This window comes from Sceloporus undulatus, chromosome 1 (genome assembly GCF_019175285.1).
Source record: "Sceloporus undulatus isolate JIND9_A2432 ecotype Alabama chromosome 1, SceUnd_v1.1, whole genome shotgun sequence".
Taxonomy (NCBI): Eukaryota; Metazoa; Chordata; class Lepidosauria; order Squamata; family Phrynosomatidae; genus Sceloporus; species Sceloporus undulatus.
This window is the reverse complement of record NC_056522.1, coordinates 261998281-262020363: the sequence shown is the minus strand read 5'-3', so window position 1 is coordinate 262020363 and position 22083 is coordinate 261998281. Positions and strand designations below refer to the sequence as shown.

General features: G+C 38.8%; 1 protein-coding gene across 11 annotated transcripts in view; it reads left to right on the top strand.

Moving 5' to 3' along the window:
- The window catches only part of PPP6R3 (protein phosphatase 6 regulatory subunit 3), a 108353-nt gene that overhangs the window by 22588 nt on the left and 63682 nt on the right, over positions 1 to 22083 (top strand). For 7 of the 11 annotated variants that reach the window (XM_042446660.1, XM_042446625.1, XM_042446602.1 and 4 more), the window contains exons 2-4: positions 5057 to 5212; positions 5589 to 5739; positions 6665 to 6779. In XM_042446660.1, coding sequence (XP_042302594.1) covers positions 6720 to 6779 — 60 coding nt within the window. In that variant the 5' untranslated portion in view covers positions 5057 to 5212; positions 5589 to 5739; positions 6665 to 6719. Of the gene's footprint in view, positions 1 to 5056; positions 5213 to 5588; positions 5740 to 6664; positions 6780 to 21381; positions 21509 to 22083 lie in introns of those variants that run through there. The other 4 variants (XM_042446642.1, XM_042446610.1, XM_042446668.1 and 1 more) reach the window with 4 other exon arrangements.

Below are 22083 nucleotides of genomic sequence, written 5' to 3'. Positions count from 1 at the left end.
AGATTAGAATCTCAGTTGTCCTTTGGCACCAGTCTGACATGAAGCCCCTCCTCCTCTCAAAACCCTTTCCTTGCATCATTAGATCCTTCCGCAATACTGTATGTGTGTGTGTGTTGAAAGATGCATGGTACAGTTGTCCCTCCATATTCGCTAGGGTTAGGGGAACAAGACCCCCGTGAATATGGAAAAACTGCAAATAACAAAAACACTGTTTTTACCTGAGAGGACACCTCTCTAGGAATCTCTAGGTCCTCCAGTGCAACTCTGTGGTCAATGTCCAACATACACTGACCATAGAATGGCACTGGAGTAGCTACAAATGGTCTTTCAGTGCAACTTTTAGTTAAAGTTGACCACAGAGTTGCACTGGAGGACCTAGACAGTCCTAGAGAGAACATATTAATGAAATCCGCGAATAATCAAATCCTCAAATATCAAAGCCACAAATATGGAGGGATGACTGTATTTTGTTCTGCATATTGAAAGAGACCTGGATGGCAATGAAGGAGTGATTCTTTCAGTGGCCAGAATGTTTGTGCAATAGCCTGATAGAGACCAAAGAGACTTGACTATATCATCTGCTGGATTTCCTCTCAGCCAATGCTACATAGAGGCTCTTTGCCTGTCATTGTGAATCCTGTATTTTATCTCTCATCACTGATTGGTGGTGGTTGTTATGTGCTTCAAGTCAGTTTGCCCTTATGGTGATCCTTTCCTCAGGTTTTCTTGGCAAGATCCTTTAAGAGAAGTGTTGCCAATGCCTGTGAGGGTATAACTTGCCCTAGGTTACCTTATGGGCTTCCATGGCAGAAGAGGAATTCTCAAACTGTAGTTTTAGTTCACTTGCTCCAATCACTGATAGGAGATAAGACTAAGTTCCTCTTACAGGGCTAGCTGGTGCTGGGAGAGGAGGCTGAGCCTGGTTTGGAACCTCAATGGGATGAATTAAGCCTTTGGTTCAGATGTTCCAGTTCCTGCATTTGATGCTGCTTTTCTACATAAAAGAATGATTTGAGGTGAAAAATATGGCCTTGAGGTCAAGCATTATAATCATACATTAAAACATGACAGATTAGGAAAAATATATTTACTGTTCAGCTAAATGTTTAGACTTTTAGCCAAAAGCTGCAGACATCAATGTTTGGTGGTATGGGAGAGTGCCATTCTGGGCCTTAACTTCCAGCTTTTGCTTCTGAAAAGTTCTGAGCACTGAGAATGGAAGCTGAAATATTAGGAAACAAAAGGTTATGGCTCAGTTTGAAGCAGTGGGACTTCAAATCTAATCACAACACATGTATTGAGTTAGTTTTAACCCCTTTACTTGCAGGCTGTTAATTGTGAAGCATCCCTTCACTCCCAGATTATCTCAATTTACTGCTCCCACATTGGTATTTAATTTTGTAAAAGTTGTTAGGAACCCGGTCTTACCTAGTTTGGCTCAACCTTCAAGTAAGTATCCTCACTTGGTTGTAACACATGAATACAACAAAGGGCCCTGATCTGATATTCCCTCATTCCAAAAAAATATACCCCTCTGTATTAACAAAATACAGCTTTGTGAGGCACACGATGGGGGATATCTGACCAGAAATGCCCCTGGGTAATAAGAAAGATCTATTTCATCCAGACACAGAAAATTTGATAACTGTAGCAACCAGTATGACTTAGTGGTTTGAGTGTTTGACTAGGACTTTGGAGATTGGGGTTTAGTTTTCTGCTTGGCCATGAAGCCCACTGGGTGACCCTGGACAAGTCACATGCTCTCAGCCTTAGGGGAAGGCAATGGCAAACCTTCTTTAAATTCTTACCATGAAAATCCCATGATAGATTTACCTTAGGCTCACCATAAATTGGAATTGAGTTGAAGGCACACAACAACAATAAGCAACCAGTTGGAGGGTGTTTGTTTTCTGGTAATAAATAGATTTGTTTATTGGAAACTTGATTTAAATAATCAGGAAACAAATAATATAAGCATTTTGTTTTGTTCTAGTAAGTTTTCCTTAATAGTTTTGTGTGTGTATGTGTTTTAGAACCATGATAGGTAAATATAAGTTTCAGTATCTAGTTATTTTAACAATACAATGGTGTTTTGTTTTTGTTTTGTTTTGTTTTTAAATCAGAGGGCATTCGCCATGAAAGCAGTCTTCACATTACAAGTGTAAACTGGCATAACCCAGTCAAAAATCCACCAAACTATGGCCCTGCACAGATGGGCCTTGTAGCACGTAACGAATACGTGCTAGGGTTGCCCCAGGGCATCTCTTACAGACACCCCACAACTCTAGCACGTATTCCGTACGTAAAAATGGCAGCGCCCTGTACACATCGGCACCACCGCTTTGAAGTGACAGCTATGCAACGTCCAAACAGCGTGACATGGGCATAATGTCTTAGCGCCACATCAGGCCACTTGTGGCCTAACCGCGGCGCAGGAAGGAGCTCCAAAATGGAACTCCTTCCTGGAGGGCGCCTCATTCCCGCAGTAAATAGATTGCTGCGGGAACGGCGCCAGGAGGAAGGGCCCAAGCGGCCCCTTTCTCCCCTGGCTGTGGCTCCCGGGGTGTCCTGGAGCATGAAGCCCCAAGGATACCCCTTTTTGGTACCAGGGAGAAGCGGCATTTTGCTGCATCTCCCTGGTCCCGAAAAGCGCCATATTGGGGCCTTTGGGCTGCTGCTGTGGCTGCCCTGGCCCCAATACGTGGCGCAAAGAGGCGGTCTGTATCCCACCATATAATAATAATAATAATAATAATAATAATAATAGGCTTTATTTATATACGGCCCAATCACTGGGAATCCAAGCGGTTTACAACAGAGGGGATAACAGACGATTCCCTGCCCTCAGGCTTACAGTCTAAAAGACACGACACAAAAGGAGAAGGGAATGGTGGTGGGGGGGGGAGGAGATCAGGTCCAGCAGTTATTCTCTTCCTCTGAGGCCTGGACCAAGGCAGATGGATTGGAGGGAGGGCTCTTCTTCTTCAGGCTAGCCCTGGTGGAACTGTGCAGCCTATTCTCTCCCTCACAGGCTGAAAGATGACAGTTATGGAGGGAGGGCGCTCTATCTTCAGGCTAGCCCCTGATGACACTGGGCCAGCCTGTTCTCTCCCTCACCGGCCAATATATACCTGTATTGGCCAACCAAAGGTATCACTGTTTAGTGGGTTTTTGGTTAGATTTGCTAAATGGCCAACATGGCTACCCCTTGATGTTTTCTGGCATATCCCAGAACACTTTGGGAACTGCAATTTTGTAAATATATTTTAGGCTGTTTGCATTTTTTACAGAGCTACAGTTCCCAGAGTCCCTGGGCAAGTAACTGTGGGAAGAGATGTCTGTACTGCATCTCATGCTATCTGATGTGGAGGAGTGGCAATTTATTTTCCCTGTAGGTCAGGAACCAGTACCATATTTGTGCCCATTTGTCTGCAGTTGTCTCCGTCTTGGAAATTTACCAGGTACTGATAGCTGATGGCTTAGAGACTGTCATCAAGGACCACAGCTTTGACTAGCACTACTGTAGTATATGTGTGCCCTTAGAATGAGGAGGACAGAGTCTAGTCCTGGGGCTGCAGCCTGTATTCGAAGTCTGTTTTTCTGGTTTTTGGACTTCTTCAGACTCTCTAGACTGCCCCCCCCCCCCCACATGACTTGCCTCTTCTGGAAACTTCTCAAGAGAGAGAATTCACTTTCAAAATGGTTTGCAGCCTGCCCTGTTTAACTTTTATTTAAAAAGAATTTTTTTTGTTTTAAAAAAACAGAATTAGACTCGGTGCCAGTGGAATTTAGCCTGGGTATACCAAGTGCTGTAGGCTGTATTTCAGAGGAAGGAACTGGCAAACCACACCAGCGCACCCCTTGCCTAAGAAAATCCTATAAAATTCATGGGATCGCCCTAAGTCAACAGACAACTTGAAGAAACACACACACATACTGAAGAGGACCCCAGGGGCAGAAAATTGCTATGGTTGCCCATTCCTGTCTTAAAATTCAAATGATACAGTTAACTAGAGTGTAATATTGGCAATTGGTCTCCAGACTGGATATCTGGATGACAATGTAGCATTCATTGAAAGGAACCCTTGAAAATATAGTGTGGTTAGCCCTCTGTTGTGTGTAAATCAGTGATGAAAAGAATACAGAACTTGGGAGCAGCAGTAATCATGAATTAGTATGGCAGTTCTGTTGAAGATGGTTGTGATCAGCGTTTGGATAAGTACGTAGTATAGTTGGTTACTGTCAGCAGAAAAGTACAAAATCAAAGTTATGTGTGTTAAAAATTGTATAAATGGGATATTTTCTTGAGGACATGTATACATTTTTCTCCTTTGACTTATTAGACTAGTTGCTCTATTTCTTTCTTTGAAGAGCAGCCCAGCTCCCATCTTATTACAAACCTTGCTCCTCTTGGATATTTATTGAATAAATATCAAATATTTTTTCCAGTTACTTCTGGGATATTTGATAACACAAGTAATTTTTATCTGTACAGCCTTAAGGGGAAAACAGAAGGGGAGGAAGAAACAGCTTGAAGCTGTCCCTTCTGAGGATGGATTGGGGCTATGGCAACCACATGCTGCAGCCTCAATCCCCCTTGACCACAGCCCAAGAAGGAGCGACAAAGATCAGTTCCTTTTTGGACCATGGAAAAGCCACCTTTAGGGGCTGTGCTGTAGCCCCATGCTTCAAGAAGCACCAGCGGTGTGTGGCATCTAAATGCCACACTGCTGGAACGTCTTGAAGCAACACATGTCTTGGCGGCTGCCTGGCTTCCAGGCAGCTTCAGGGCGTTGTCAGAGCGTGTGCCTTGTAAACACTGCATTCTGATGATATCCTGAAGGCGTCCTTTAAGGGTCATCTGTTCTGGCCTTTAGTTATCATTCAGTGTCAAAAGGCCTAAAGTCTGTTCTTCTGAACATTTTTCATTAGAGTTCTAAGAACAGTTAATTAAAACAACAAGCAAGCAAAGCAGAAGCTGTTCATGGAAATTTAGTTGCTTTTTGAGAAGACTTTTGATTAATACCCTTAATCCCATGCCGACCTGTTTCTTTAGCTGCAGGAAAAGAGAAGTTGAGAACAGTGGCTACTCAAACCTGGAAACATTTGGGCATGATTTCACTGGTTGCAGTAGAAACTTGCTGTAGATGGCCACTGCATTTTATCAAAATACAGATGAAGAAGTCCAGTAATGGTGCAATACAGTTAACAGGTTGTGCACTCTTTTAGAAAAGTATTTGTTTTATACTGTTTATATTCTTTGTGATCTAAAGAATGGTGTGTTTTTTTAACCAGGCATGCAAACAATACTGCAGAAGTCCAGTCTTCTATAGTTGTTGACATATGTTCACAAATGGTAGAAATGTTGTGATTTTATGAAAAAATGCATAGTTGTTTCTGCCACATTATCTCTTTCACAGAATGCATTGTGAAATAAGTTATCCTGACCAACTGGTCTCTTATGTTCTGTGCTTTCAGCTGTATCCCAAATAGCTCCAAATAAACTCCACTTTATGTTTCTGTTTCTAGATCAACTGGGTAATGAAATCCTGTTTTGACATTAATAATTGTCTTGTGTTTTCTTGTAGGAAGAAATCTGCTTCATCTTAACCTAATTCAGTCTGCTAATCTGCTAATACTGTAGATTGAAAGATTTTGCTGTTGCCAGGATACCCTGTAATGGGCAAGGAGCCACAAAGAATAGATTTTTCTTTTCTTTTAAAACTTTTCTGTTAACAGGTAAGAAATGGAATAAAGTTTCCCTCTATGAAAAAAAAAATGTCTGCTTTTCAAACCAGGTCAGCATACTATGTGTTAGAAATTGCCTGTAATGCATTTCCTGCCCCATATTTACTTAATTACTTTTTATGTATGTTTGCTTGTTAGGTCATTAGTTAAACACCTACCTCTATGCATTACTAGATTACTTTTGATCGATATGTGATCGATAACTTATTAATTTAGTTTATGCTTACAACAGTGGCACATAACCTGCTCTGGTACTTAAACCATGTTTTGGAACAGGAACTGAAACATTGAGTTGCTGGGTAATAATCCATGATTAAGTCATGTGCATGTTCACTATACTAAATCTGATTGAATAGGATTGCATGGGTTTAATTCCTTTGTGTGAAAAAGGTTTGCCTTCATTTGAAGTTTACTTCTGTTGCTGCTCTTCTTTCATTTAGAGATAGATTTTTCTTAGATGCTATAACCTTTTATGAACCACAGTGATGCATGATTAGGTTTAAAGCGCTGTTGCTTTCTCTAGTCTGCCTGATAGAGGCAAGGTACAAATCAGTGTTTCATTTGTGTACACTCACTCTGCAATGTGCATCCTTCCCGCACCTATTAGAAGGGTAGAATGTTGCTATGAAAGCTAGATAGAATGTACAATTACATTATTGTATAGTTACAGTAGCAATTGTTGATAATTTTTGTAAGTTAAAATAGTGAAATAAAGTGGTTATGTTCACATTTGCCATTACTAATGTCATTTAAAATGTTTAGAATGTAAGCCCTGTGAAATAACTTGGTCTTTTTTTGCTTTATATGTGAATTCTGGGCTATGTAAACAAGATATTCTGGTTTGCTGTTTTGATACACTGGGGGAAATAATGTATTGTTTGATTACATTATTACCTTTGTAAGTCCTAATTTTTAGATTCTGTCTCTGGGACAGACCAGTGCAGCTGCTTACTAATGGGAAGGCAATTCAGATGAGGAAGAAGCAGTTATTTTCAGCTTGGAGTGGGGAAGAAACAAAAGTGTACTCACAGGTAGAATGCATCTTCCTTTTCCTTCCTATCAGAGACTGGACAGAATTGCCTCCCTTTCTCTTCCACTTTGTAGTAAGCAGCAGCAGCTCTCCTCAGGGCTTAATAGCTGCCAGTGGGAGGTTTGGGATGGGGCGCAAAGGGCTAGAGAATACACTGGTACCCCGGGATACGAATGCGCCGCGTTACGAAATTTCCGGGTTACGAAAAAACCCATTAAAAATAATTGTTCCGGGTTACGAAGGTTATTTCGGGTTACGAAATTTTTTTTGGTGCTTTTTGGCGCTTTTTCGCACCAAATCGCGGCTTTTCCCCATTAGCGCCTATGGGGCTTCGGCTTGCGAATGCTTTTCGGGTTACGAATGGCGCCGCGGAACGAATTAAATTCGTAACCTGGGGGAGCCCTGTAGCTGCTTTTGCTGTATCCAAAATGAGACATATGTGCATGTAATTCATATTTGTAGATATAGATTTGATCCACAGGATCCTGCCCTTCTGGCCTGTTCCCAGTTTCACATGTGGCAACCTACACTCTGTGAAGAAGTTTTCCCCTTCTAGTGGAATAGGAATAAAAGGGTTCTAAAAGTGTAAGAATGCCTGTTGGGTAGTATAATAAGAGCAGCGGCTGGCTTTTTGATGGAAATAGAAGTATAAATTTAAAAAATGCCCATCAGCTAATCAGGGTCAACTCTGGTTAGTACTTACACAGGAGACTGCCAACAAATACCTGGTCATGTGGGTTGTAGTTCAGAGGGAGGAACTGGCAAAACCACCTCTGAGTATTTCTTGCCTAAGAAAATGATGATGATGATGATGATGATGATGATGATGATAGGATTTATTTATATACTGCCCAATCACTGGGAATCCGGGCAGCTTACAACAGAGAGGATAATACAAGGCAATAACAATAAACATGAATTAAAAAACAAATGTAGCATGCCAATGCTTTAAATAATAAAAATAAAATAAAATAGAAATTAACAATAGCAGTAAATAACAAAAATACATAGCAATTATAGCAACAAAAATACATAGTAATTATGGCAACAATAAAATTAACGAAGCAAAATACATAACAATTAGTAGAGCAAAACAAGTAAAAAGAAAGTAATCCCCATTCTTGACCCCCCATCCTAATCCTAAAAAAACAATATAAACTATACAGAGAAGAAAAAAAAAAGGGGGGGGGGTGGAGACAAGACTCCTCCTTAAGTCCAGGAGCTGAGACATGATTGGAGCCCAGGTGGAAGGAGGGCAAGCAGTCTCTCAGCCCACCATTCCCTGTGAAACACATGGAGTCACCAGAAGTTGACAGGCAACTTGAAAGCTCATACATATGTGAGATTAAAAAAAAAAAAGTGTGATGGGATTAAAATTAATCTATCTAATATTAACTGAAAACTTTAAAAGTGAAAGTCCAAAATGCATTAATCATAACAAAAAATTGGTTAATCATGTAAGACTAAATGAGCAAAAAAGCATATAGAAAAAGTAATACTGTATTTTAAAGTGAAGTACTATACTTGTGAATGAAAATAGCTGACCAGTAAATAATGATGGCCTACAACTTTGAAAACTTAAATTTCAACATTATCTGTACAGTGGAAACTTGCCTTACGCGGGGGATTCGTTCCAGACTCCCCAGCGTAAGGTGAATTCTGCCTGTGCTGGAGCCCCATTCATTTGAATGGGGCTCGTGTGCGTGGCGGCGCAGGAGCACACAGGGTGCCATGGGGACGCACCCCATTCATCTGAATGGGACGCGCCACTCCTTGCGCTTCCCACGGCTTGAGTGTGTATGCTCAAAGCCACGTATAGCGCACCTGCATATAACTCGGGCACACTGTACTATAGGTGATGAAAACATTCTAGTTCAGGATACTGAATCCTTTTTGCCTGAAGTTTTAAAAAGTGATTAGAAAAAGGGGGTTGTATATTTATTTATACTATGAATTACTACATATAAAATTTTCCTCTTGTATTTAGTGATGTGAAAGCCTTCAGCCATGTTGCTTCATTTAGCATAGGTCAGAATCAAATTTGTCACTTTCTTAGAATTTAGAGAAATGGAAATCAGTCAAGGAAGTACAGTAGTTGATAGTCAAGCAAATTTTGTTTAAGATATATTTTTGTAATGACTGTTTTTGAGATACAGCTTCAGAGGACAGTCTGCACTTGTTGAGTAAAAAAGCAGCAGAATACAAGTATAAAATAATAATGAACCCATATTCTATGATATGATTACAGGCTGAGTCTGAAATATTCCAAAAACCAAAGCTTTTTTCATGAGTGCCAGAGATAGTGACACCTTTGCTTTCTGATGTTTCATGTACAAAATCATTAATTTTTTTTGGCTATTTGTATAAGGTGTATATGAAACATAAATAAATTTTGTTTTTAGACTTGGATCTCATCTCCAAGATATCTCATTATGCACAAATAACCGGGAAATCTAAAACAGTTGGTCCCAGCCATTTCGGATAAGAGAGACTCAACCTATATATAACTTTGAAAATGTTTATTTTAAAAAACATATAATCATTTTAAGGCAATTAATGATAAATCTTAATAAATGAGAGCATTATTTTAATATGAAGGAGCTGTCTGGCTTGTAACTAGCTAGTATGTGAGGTCAAATTGGAATCAATGCAAAGTTGTAGATATTTTGGCTGGATTTTGGCAGAAACTTAATAGGAAGCTGTTAATATTTCTAGCCAGGCCAAGCAATTAAGTCCACTACTGCCACAATAGTGTGGTATATTCAAAGATAAAAATGATATTAATTTAGATATTAAGGCTTGAATCTTATTGATAGCCCCAATTTGAGTATATCAGTTGAATCAAGTGCTGAATCAGTCAACACTGTTAAAAATCCCACTGATTTAGTTGTTATACTCTGGTCAGGACTACCAATATGATTTGGGTTCAGATCATATATAGAGATTTATATTATTAAAAATAAAGCTATTTTAAAATATTAAGTTTTCTTTTTGAAAATGTTCAGTCTCATTATTATAAACAGTATAGAAATATTCCCTATTTATACAAAAGGAAATTACATTTGCACAAAAATGTTCTGTATGTCATTTTTTAGAAATTATATTGAAGTTTATTTTATTTATCAACATATTGCTATCTCCATCTATATGGCAAAATCTCAGGGTGATGTACAAGTAAAATCAATATAAATAGGTTAAAACCATTTAAAACAAAAATAATTTAATTGGAGTAAAAAAAACATACCATATATGTTACCAACATAAACAGGTTTAAAAGATCAAAACAATTTAAAGCATTTTGAAATAACTGATTTAGGTCCAAAGGCTTTAATAAACAGCCATGGTTTTAGCTGAGGCCTAGAGGAAACCAGTGTTTTGCCAGATGGGTCTCCAAAGGGAGGTCATTCCACAGTTGAGATGCTATGGTTATCCTTACACAGTGTATCGATCTTTCTGCTGGGAATCAGAGGAACATCTTGCCTCCAGGAGACCTCAGTCCTTGAGCAGGGATGTATCTTGGAAAAGGCTAGGTTTGGGAATAATATTACTGCAGTTTTAGCACAGATGTGTTAATTGAGTTAACTGTCCTTGTTCAAAGAAGCTAATAATGAAGTTCCTATCCTTTTGGGGGGGGCATTTCAGTACTGCAATTGATAAAATGTCATTATTATCTGAGAATCAAGAAAAATTAGTCAAGAGAACATTAGGAGTAAAATTTTGATGGCAATGCAATTTTCTGTTCCCACCTACAGCAAACTGACTGAACCTGTGGAAACTTGTTAAGTTCCTTTGATTCACACCAGGTCTGCTTTAGTTGCGATTAACAATTTGATTCAGACCACAATGTGTTTTTGTTAAAAATACATGGGACTTTTACAAGGAGTACATTGATAACTTCAAAACATTCTTGCTGTGTGTATATTCATTACTGCAAAACATTATGTCTTAGACCTCTCTACTGTTGCTATGTATATATTTTGTGAAGTTTGAGGTGCTTGTACATCACTTAGACTTCAGAAATCTTTTATATTCTGCTGCTATATAGGCACCCTGTGGTTGCCCATCTAGCTGAATGATTAAGCCCACGACCTGAAGTAGTTGTACTTCATCCTGTACAAAGCTTGGAATGCTAGGTTTGAAAATTAATTTCATAACATTAAACATTATATTTGGAAAATTAATTCACTAGGTTGAATATTAATTATACTAATTAATTTTGCTAAGTTATTGATTATCTCATCAATAAAACTACTAGCATTGGGCAAGGTCATGGTGCTTACAGGGACTGCGATGGGGTTGGTCACTTTTGACCTTATGGGAGTGCATTTTGTTACTAGCACATTCAAAAAGTCTCTGCCATTTTCAATTTGCTTTCTTTAAACCTGGAGCTAATGTGGTATAGTTGAGTATTGGAGTACAACTGTGGAGACCAGGGCTCAGCCACTGGGTTACCTTGGGCAAGTCACTCTCTCTCAAACTCGGGGAAGACAAAGGAGCACTCCCACTCAAGAATTCTTGGCAAGAAAAAACCATAATAGGTAGTCTTTAGAGTTGCCATTACTCTGGAACTGTTTGAAGGCATCCAACAACAACAATAAAAAAAAACTGTAATTTTTCCCCACATGAACTATAAAGCCCATAATAGAATTGTTCCTGGAAATGGTGGGAGTCCAACATGTCTGAGAACTGGGTTTTTTTGGTTGTTTTGTTAAATTATATAAATTTTATTATTAAAAACATATAAAAAAACAAAACATAAAAACACACAAATGCATAAACAAACAATAAAACAACATGTAGATAAATTCTTGATTCAGTTCTTCTAGAACAGGCATGTAAATTGTTATTTCTATAAATGTTTATAATTACTAATAATTGTTAATAATATTAATCATTAATAACCTTAATGCTTCTATTGCTCTCTCTCTTTTCTTTATTCTCAATTACTAAGATTTTATTTATACAATATATAAACTATAGTCTTCATTATATTATATGTTAATTATAACTAATTATTGTATAAATTGTTTCTCATTACATTTTCTTATTAACTCAATAGAGCTTACTTTTAAGTAGTTTTAAATAAATAAAATAAATGGGTAAGAGTGTGGGACTGTGGATTTTGGTCTTTTATCATTTGGTTCCCAACTCCAACCTTACTTGAAGTGGTGTGTGATAAAATCAGAATTGGAGAGAAGAGCAGAGGAAGGAATGGGAAGGAATGTAAGACAGGGTAAGACCAACTGGAGCAAAGAAGGGTTTAAATTTCCACTCAGCTGTGGAAATTCAGTGAATGACCTTGGGTAAATTGGAGTATCCTGGGGGGGTTACAGACCACCAGAAAGTACATGCGGAGCGCATACTAGGGTTAGGAAGGGGTGGTGCTTCCGCACCCCCCTAACCCTAGTACGGGCTCTGCGCGTAGAAAATGGCGGCGGCCGTTCCACATGGACACCGCCATCACTACGTCACGACCGCGCCGCCACCAAACGAGGCGGTGCGGTTGTGACATATTGGGGCCGCGCCAGGGTGCCTAGGGCTCCCTTTCCGCGACCCCGGAAGGAGCTCTGTTTCAGAGCTCCTCCTGGGTTTGCATCACTGGGCGCAGCCTTCAGACAGCTGCGCCAGCGATGCAGAGGAGAAAGGGGCCAAGCGGCCCCTTTCTCCTCCTCCCCGCCGTCGCCGGGTGTCCTTGGGGCTTGAAGCCCCAAGGACACTCCTTTCCAGGCCGCGGGAAAGTAGCCTTTTGCAGCTTCCCCGCAGCCTGGAAAGCGGCAGATCGGGGCCTCGGAGGCTGCCGGTCTGGCAGCTGAGGCCCCGATACAGCGGGGAAAGGGGCGGGTGCACGCCGCCCCAAACAGGCAGTCTGTAACCTGCCTTACTCTCAGAAGAAAGCATTGGGAAAGCTCTGAAAAAAATCTTGCCAAGAAAACTCCATGATGTGTTTTTGGTATAAGTCGGAAGCAATTTGTAAACACACAACAAGGCAAATTTTCTATTTAATTGTCCAGATGCCCAGCATTATGAGTAATTATCAATGTACTGTTGGAGTATAAAGTGATTCAGTGGGATATACATCTGTATGATATTGGGAAAAATGTTGAATTAATTCAGCCTTTTGGCTCCAAATTAAGAGCTCCTACTTTGCCTGACCCTTTGAAGCATATGAACCATTAAATCAAGGAATGAGTGAAAAGCAGAATGGAGAGAAGGAAGAAAGGAGTAGAAGCCAAGAGAAAAGGTAATGGAGTGGGGTTGAGGAAAACTTTTCATTTAATTATGCAGTCTCTTAGCATTGTATGAGGAACAATAAATACACTAACACGTTACAAAGGAGTTCATTGTCTACTCCAAATAATAATAAATTATTGTGTATTATGCAATAATGTGCAATAGAAACTAGAAAAAATCTATAGAAGAGCAGAATTGGAGCGAGTCACAGGACATCTCCCCCAATACATGCTGATGAATAGTGTGGCAAGGGGGCATGACTTCGGTTTTTCAGGTTTAAAGGGCCATAGATATTTGAGGGCTAAGCCCTCAAATCACTCTCCTAACCTGTTTTATTTGATAGCAGGACTTTCCCCCTTTCCTTTTAATTCTTCAATTTCTGCCAATCGATTGTTTCAGTTGTTTCTCAGCTTGCTGAGTTTCCAGAACCGCCTATTCCTCAAGAGAAGTAATACAGTGAGATTAGCCTAGCTAGCAACAAAACCAAATTATGTATTTCTTCCATGCTTAATTTTGCTGTTTAGGCTCTCTTGTCTTACTGACTCTAGAGGGAATGCTATTTGCTCATGAATTCTGATGTTACTGCTTAAAATGTGGATTAACTTCAGCATTTATTAGAAAACTAATGAATTAAGCAATATTTCTAGATAATTCTAATGAATCAACAATTTAATGGGCTATTTCCAGACTCTGTCAGTGAATCACACTTTGAGAATTTAATCTAATTTTGTACTCTCCTTTGAAGAGCTGATGACTTTGTTAGCTTTGAAAATCAGGTATTGTACGTTGTGTTACACTTATTGTCTTGTGTATATATATGTTAAAGAAGAGAAGGGACATTATGTTGTTCATAATTCTGAACAAAATGCAAAGTGGTTAGATTTATTACTACTGTAAAATACAGTATTTTGAGAACTCGCTTAGTGATAGTGTAGGACTGACAGAGATCATTGCCTTGCTATTCATATGCTATTCCACCCTCCCAAGAGAGAACACCCCTCTCTCTTATCTCCCTCTCCACATTCAGTGCTCTCTCCCTCTCCCCACCCCACACACGCCCATCCCATTTGGGAAAGGAATGCTAATTTTAAACCTGAAAAGTAACATTCTTGGGAATTTCCTAATTGTCTGTTGATTCATGACACCTTCCAAAATAGCATAAAAATAATCTGATCTCTGAAATATGACCTCAGAACAGCAGTACTTGAACAAAAAACCTACAAAGGTAGATTGGAAAGAGAAACAACAGAACAGAAATATATCTACAAACTCCAGGCCATGGACAGTGGGTGGAACAGAGACAGTGGTTTCCTGACAGACTATACATATTATAAAATTATTAAAATTGAACTTGACACACCATCACCATACCTACAAGTTTTGCATTTTTATTGCTATTCACATATATAACCAGCTAATTCATAGCTATAAAATTCTGTTCCTAGGCACTTCATGTGTATGATGAGGTAGACTGTAAATTTCAAAATTGTACAGTGCTTTAACGTCTGGAAGTGATTTAGAAATCTTTAAAATAAAGAAGGGCCAGTATACTTGGAGGCAGAGATTTGAAACATTAATTAAGTAGAACATTAGGGGGGGGGGGAACAAATATGACATTAACACCAGCCTTGATACTGAGATTATAGTATTTAAGCAGCATAGATGTAATGGACTCTATGCCAATCTTGTGAAGTTCAGGAAATTATATCAAAATTTCCTGATAGTGTATTCTCTCTGCATCTGAACACCCTTTGCTGTTTATTGGTAGTAATAATTTGCGTCGCTGGTAATATTAATGAAAGACATTTAGAAGGAGAAAAAATTGAAAAACTCTCTGACCATATATTCCCTATTGGAGAGGGAAGACTGTAATTATTATCATTATAGATTGTACAGGTATATGGATTGGTGATTTGTAAGAAAAAACACACACATACCAAGGGGTCTTCATTGTTGTTCAGTGTTCTGGGGGAAATCAGTGTCTTGGTAGAAAGGATGAACTATCTGGTCTGTTGATTATGTTTTTATGCATTCTTAGAAAAAGTAGATTGCAAAGTTATCAGGCCACTCCATCTGTGGACCAACAAGCTAGAGACATGATGTCTATTTTTCAAGCAGTAAGATAGAAATCACATGCAGCCATAAATTGAGTTAAATGAGAAGGCATCACATTGATGAAGGCATCTTGTTAATATCAGAACAAGGGGAAGAATGCTAGCTGTAATTACTAACCCTATAGGTATCAAAAATACTCTGCTTAGGAGCTTCTGCCACATGCCTTTGTACATGCAGAAACACAGGACTATTTGCAGAGGCACAGTTTGCTCATAGTATATATGGAAAGATTAAAAAATGGATGCAGAGAATCACAGCTTTCCAAATAAAAATAGCAGATGTAAATTTCTGACTGGCCTGCCAGTGCAGCAGATCTGTGGTTGTGCAAGTCCGTGACCTAGTTCAAGAAAGGGAGGCTGAAACTCGAACCATGGAAATGTGCCTACGTCAGAATAGGTGAGAAAGAGGACTTGCAAAGATAATGAAAAATGGCAGAGAGCTTAAGTCTGTCCTGTACACATCATACAGCTATGTGATACATGTTGAACATTGATGCTGAGTGATGAATAAAGTCAACCTAGTGGGTGCCTAAAGCTTAGAGGTAGTTATATATTTCAGGTTGAAAGCACCAAGTGGTGACTACTTTGGACAAACTCAGGAAGAGATAGTTTCACTCAGGGATTGAAAATGTCATGTCACTTTGTTGTGACTTTTTTAAATATGAGAGAGGACCTTCTGTGTGGCTGTTGCCTTTCTATCATGGCTGGTCCCCTTGTAGTTCCTTGGCATGTAAATACTTTTTTCCTGTTCAGGTAGGGTTTTGGGAACTGTTGGTAGCTTTTAGGTTGCTTATTAACTTAAGGTGACCCCTTGAATTTCATATGGCTTCATTAGGCAAGGAATAGTCACAGGTACTTTTGCCAATTCCATTCTTTGAAATATAGCCTTGCAAAATCTGACAGGATTTAGTGCTTTAGGGTGTTTAGACAAAGTATCAAATGCTGTGGTGTACTTAAGTGCTTCTCAGGCTGTCTGATGTGGGGGACTGGCAGTTTTTTCCCTCAGTGAAGCAAGGGCCAGCACCATAATTGTGTCCATTGACTACAGTTGTTTTTCTTTTATGGAAACTCAATAGGGACCAGCAGCCAATGGGTTGGCCTATGGCATCTGTCCAGTGATCATCACTTTGAGTAGCACTGCTGTACTTCTTTCTTTTCTTCTCTTTCCTCCCTCCCTCCCTTCTTTTATTTTTTTTCACAGTTAGGTTTTTCAAAAATATTTTTTCAATTATATTTAATTACAGTGGGCTCTTGTTATCAGTTGGGGTTTGGTTCCAGCATCCCCCCCCGCCACTACCACTGATATCAAAATCTGTGGATGCTCAAGTCTTTTTATATACAACGGTATCCCATATTAAAAATTGGCAAAATCAAGGTTTGCTTTTTGGACTTCCTTTATTGGAAAGTTTTCAAACAATGGATGGTGCAATCCTTGGATGCAGAATCCATGGATAAGGAAGGCTGATTGTATATTTTAACAATCATTTTCTATATGTTTTTACCTATATGTTTGCATTGTTGTTAAACCATTCTGAGTCTCATTTCTGGGGGAAATGTGGACCATAAATAATATAAAATAACAAAAGTAAAAATGGCAAGGAGGTTCTTGGAATTTCAGTGAAAGGAACATTACAGACAACTAACACAAAATAATGTATCTTTATTTGCTTGTTGTTGTTGTGTGCGTTTAAGTCATTTCCAACTTTAATAACCCTGAGGTGAACCTACCAGAGAACTTTCTTGGCAAGATTTGTTCAGAGGGGCTTTAACTTCCTCTGAGGCTGAGACTATGGGCCTGAACAGACAGACCAAAATAAAGCTGCTTTGGGTCACTTTGGAAGTGTGCTGTTTAAATTATGCATGCATCCTAAGAGGCCGGAAGCCACGCCAAAGCAATTCTCCATTCTAAGGACTGGAGTGCAGCTTTGGCACAGCTTCTGGCCTCTTAAGATGCATGTATCATTTAAACAGCATATCTCCAAATGATCCAAAGCTGTTTTATTTTGGCCTGTCTGTTCAGGCCCTATGAAATACCCAAGGTCACCCAATAAGTGTCCATGTCTGAGCAGGGATTCGAACCCTAGTCTTCAGAATTGTAGTCCAACACAAACCACAAAACATCACCTTATTCCACTTAGCCATGCTTTAGACATGCTAGCAAAGCAGATGCCTGTTCCTTTGCCATTCTTCCAAGACCCTAAAGGCAGCAATTTCAGTTTGAAGGCTGCAAAACAGAATTAGATATAACATATCTTTAAATCATGCAGATGTAGTACATAGGGCTGCCCTTGAAAAGTGTTTGGACATTGCAGCTAGTGCAAAATACACGGTCAGTCTGGTGTCAGGTGTGCATTTTAGAGACCATATAACACTGGTGCTGCAAGAACTACACTGGATTCCAGTTTACTTTTGAGCTCAATTCAGGGTGCTGGTGTTGACCTACAAAGTCCTAAATGATTAGGGAGCAAGATAGCTGAAAAACTGCCTTCTCATATAATCCTGCCAGAAATTTGAGATCTTCAGAGGATGCCTATTGTGTGTCCCAACACTTCATGAAGTTAGATTGGTGGGTACACATAAGAGGGCTTTCTCATTAAAAAAAGGAATAATGAAGGGAAATGATTTTGAAGTAATATGGAAAACATTTGTGCAAAAGGGTTTAGTAAAAGAGGGAGATGTTTTACCTCCGAAGGAAGAGTTACAATTTTGGTGGATAGAGTACTGTAATATGAAATACTAGACTCTGCTGATGGAGAGCACTTTTTGGGGGGGGCGGGGAAGAAAAAGAGGAGTGATAAAATTAACAGCATTATACCTTTGTAGAATTATGAATAGTATATGATGAAAAAAGATAGTAAGAAGAATGAACATACTAATAATAATTTTACTTTTTTAAAAAATTACTGGTTTAATTAATATTAAATGGTTTGATATGAATAAGATTTAGATAAGATAGTAAAGAATGGATAATTAATGTGATTTATTATATATTGTATATGGAATATTATGCAAAAGATTTTTAAATACTATTGTATGTAGATTATAATACTAATAAAATTTTAATTAACAAAAACCAACAACAGGGCTTTCTCAGTAGCAGCATCTTGACTGAAACTCCCTACCCAAGGAAGTTAGGCTAGCTCCATCTCTTTTACATTTCTGGCAGGGCAAAACAGTGCTGCTCCACATGGCATTCAGTGTTTGAAACTGCTGTTTTAACTGTTTCAAAACTGGATTCTATGATTGTGTTTTTAGACTGGTTTTAGGAATTTTAAAAGAGTGTTTAAATGTATTTTTTAAAAAATATTTTTATCTTAGTATTGTTTTAATTGGTTTTTATTTGCTCATTGTCTTGGGAACCCTTGTACACTGGGACATGATACATAAATATTTTAAATCAGTTGTTCTTAGCCTGTTCTTTACAAGGCCCCCCCTTTAAATATATTTTGTTGCCTCCAAGACCTAACTCAAGTTTAAAAGCATTCCAGATCCCCTACAAGCTGAAGAGAGAGAGTTTAGAAGAAAAGGTTTGCTTCAGGTCCTTTTTGTAGGTGTTCCGTCATTTACATGGAAAGGAGGGGAGGAAGAAGGAGAGCAAGGCTTTCTGTCAACTCCACTGTCTTTCAGCTGCTCAGCCCGCCTTGTCCTCTCAGCTTAGCAGCCCCGTGACATTGAATGCACAGGCCTTCCCAGTCAGCCTGCCTGCCTGTGCCTTAGCTCCTATCATATGGCCATTCTGCCAAGGGAAAAAGGTGGTTTGAGCAACCTTCAAGACCCCCAGAAGGCTATCACTGTTTTCTGGGAGTCTGTGGATGACAGGTTAAGAATCATTGCTTTAAATCAGTCAATCAGTCAACTTGCCAGCCAGGCTGCAGACTTCTTTGGTATGTGTGCGCATCACTGTTGCAGTGCTGGACATAAACAATGTACCTCTAATGCATATATTTTAACACTGATTCTACAGTTGGAAACTTTGGTTTACAAAATATGTTCATCTTATGAAGTATGTACTGACATCACTCTCCCACACCAGAAAACTATTTTCTGCCTAGTGACAGAGAGCAGTACAGTTGCAACTGTCCTTATAGCACTAGCATAGATCTCTGCATGCCTTCTTTTGATTACATGGGTAATCATCCACAGCTGTCCAACACAACAAGCCAGTGTTTTTAAGGAATGCTTGTTTGTTGTGAATGAGCCCTTCCTAAAGAAATCATAGATCTTTGTTCTGTGGTTTATTATGTCAGCTAGCAGCAAGCACTTAGCCTTGTCTGGTTTGGTCCTTCCCAGTTGAGTTTCCTAATAATGAAATTGTAGTTGTTTCACTCTTAATTTTTACATGCCAAACTCTGAAGTCTCCTCTGTTTGAGGATAATTTCACAGAGTCCATTGTGTGTATCCTCTCGCAAGATGAAGAGGGCATGCCTCCCCCAAGTAACTTGTACATCTTGATCAGAGAGAAGCTTGTTCCACTTAGCCATGCTAGCAAAGCGGATGACTGTTGCTATGCCACTGCCATTCTTCTAAGTTCTTAAATATAACTTTTCAGTTTGGAGTCTGCAGAACATCATTAGATATTCTTGTCACCATGGTTATCAGAACTGTTCCACTACTTAGCAGAACTGTTTGGTTGACCATAAGACAACTGTTTGGTTGAGCTCCAGTGTTAAACGACAGCCTTAGCTATACTTGTGGAATGCTTTATCATGGCAACAAAATAGATTTTTCTCCATAGAAAGAAACTTACATTTGAACTTAGGGTTTCTAGGTGTGTTTGTGTATACACACACATATATGTATGATATTCCAACTACTTGTATGGTTTACTAGTTTGTTGGATAGACTAGGTACGTCAAATGAACTGGTGTAAAACCAGCCCCAAAGCACTATCACCACAGTTCCCATAAGTGCTCTGAAATATTTCTCAGTTCAAAGATGAGTGCTGAGGAGGATAGTGGATGCTAAAAGGAAGAGGGAGTTAAATGATACCATGTGAAGATAATAACATCTTTGCAGACATTTTTAACCATAGGATCCAATCCTATCTGCACATCAGCCTGCACTGTTTGAGGGTTGTTCTGGGAGCCCCACCTCTTAGCAGCCTCATATCAGTAATGGTGGCTCATATAGCTGCATATCTTATCTATAGCATTATAGCTGTTTCCCCCCTTTAAAGTCAGAGTGAATGCACAGATTTAAGGCAGAATTATGCATTTTTCATTTCCTGCCTTCTGCCCTCTCCCTGCTGGGCATTGCTTACTGTGATCTGTATTTTAAAAGTTTTCTGATGTTGTCAGTGCAAAAGTGTGTCATGTTTCTACTTTATCATTTTAAATTGTATCCTACCTCTCCTTTAGTAAGCTCAAGGCAGTATAAATGGTTCTTTTCCTTCCCATTTTATTCTGATAACAACAGTAAGCTATAGGTCAGGGTGGGTGACAGTAACTGGTCCATCATCACCTGCTGAGTTCATGGTTCAGTGCATATTCTCCACATCCCAGTCAGTCCGGCACTTTAACTACAAAACCACACAGGTGTTCGGAGCCATTGTGTACAATTTTACAACAACATGCCATTATTATGCCTCTATTTGTAGGAGAAAGATAGTCATTGACTTTTATGTTTTACCAGCACAGTGTTTTAAAGCTCAGTTAATTTTTAAACACTTTTTTTGTTGGCATCCAGGTAGCAAGTCAATATTTTAACCAAAAATGTATGAAAAAATATAAGAGTATGCAGAACATGGTCACTGAAATCATTAAATACATTGAGTTGGATTTCGATTAGACAGTATATTTATACTAGCCTCTTTCTTGATGTTTTATTAATGACAATGAACATGAGCACTATTTGGCAGTCTTTTTGAAAAAGATGAAACAAGCATATAGCATATTTTCCCTTTCCTGAACCACGTTCTCAGTTTGTAGTTCTAGTCTTCACTATGCATTGTGTTATAGTTCAGGCTGGACTTCTGAACTGACTTTTCTTGAAAGTAAGCACCTCATAATTCATAGGAGTTTTCTAAACCTATGAAGAGTTGGACAGCCTTTTTTGGATCTTAAACTGAAAGCACACATTCTAAACTATATGCAAAGTAATCAATAAAACTTCCATTGTTAAGTTGGAACATAGAGTCTCAGTTTGTAAATCTAATAAAGTCTTAATGCTGTAAGTTGGATAAAGACGGGTTCTCTTCTTTTAAGGGTTCCTGTAATTTGCCCTTTGATCCATTTTTGTGGTATTTTTCCTTATTCCAAGGGTCCTGGCCTCCTGTTGAAAAGTGATGGAGTAATCTGGTCAGCATCTGCCATATTGAGAAACCAGCCCCTAATACGGCTTGCCTGGGAGAAAGATTGTGAAATAACGCAGTAACATGTTTGCAGTAGTATGCTTTCTTTTTTTGTTGCTATTTTCTACCAGTCTTTCCTGAATTAACTAATTAAAAATCAGTGATTATATATTGTAGTTTTGGGGAGATTTCAGTTATTTTTGCTTATTTACTTTGAAATAAATTTTACTGAGTTCTGTATTACTTCCAAGTAAATATGCAGAAGAGTATAAATTTAGTGGACAGAAATTCTTCTGGAATGCCTTATTTGAGAATTTCTTTTCATTGGGGACTAATTCTGGAAAATTATTATTTTAATGAGGATAGAATAGATCTTGTTTTTCAGACTGAGGTTTAACTATTTATGAACCAGAAATGGTTGTAGTGACCTGACAAATAAGCCAATGTTTGACTTCAGAGGTATGTATGTATGTAAATGATATCTGATATATAGAACTTGAGTAGGAGCACTAATATTTTAATCAGTTGGTTAGTCTTTATCTGATTGCTAACTTTTGGACATCTCTGCCTTTAAAAAACCTTTATACATTATGTGTTGAATTTACACACAGCTGTATATCAAACAGATGTTCTTAAACTTTGATAGCCCAGGAGAGCACTTACTGTAGGAG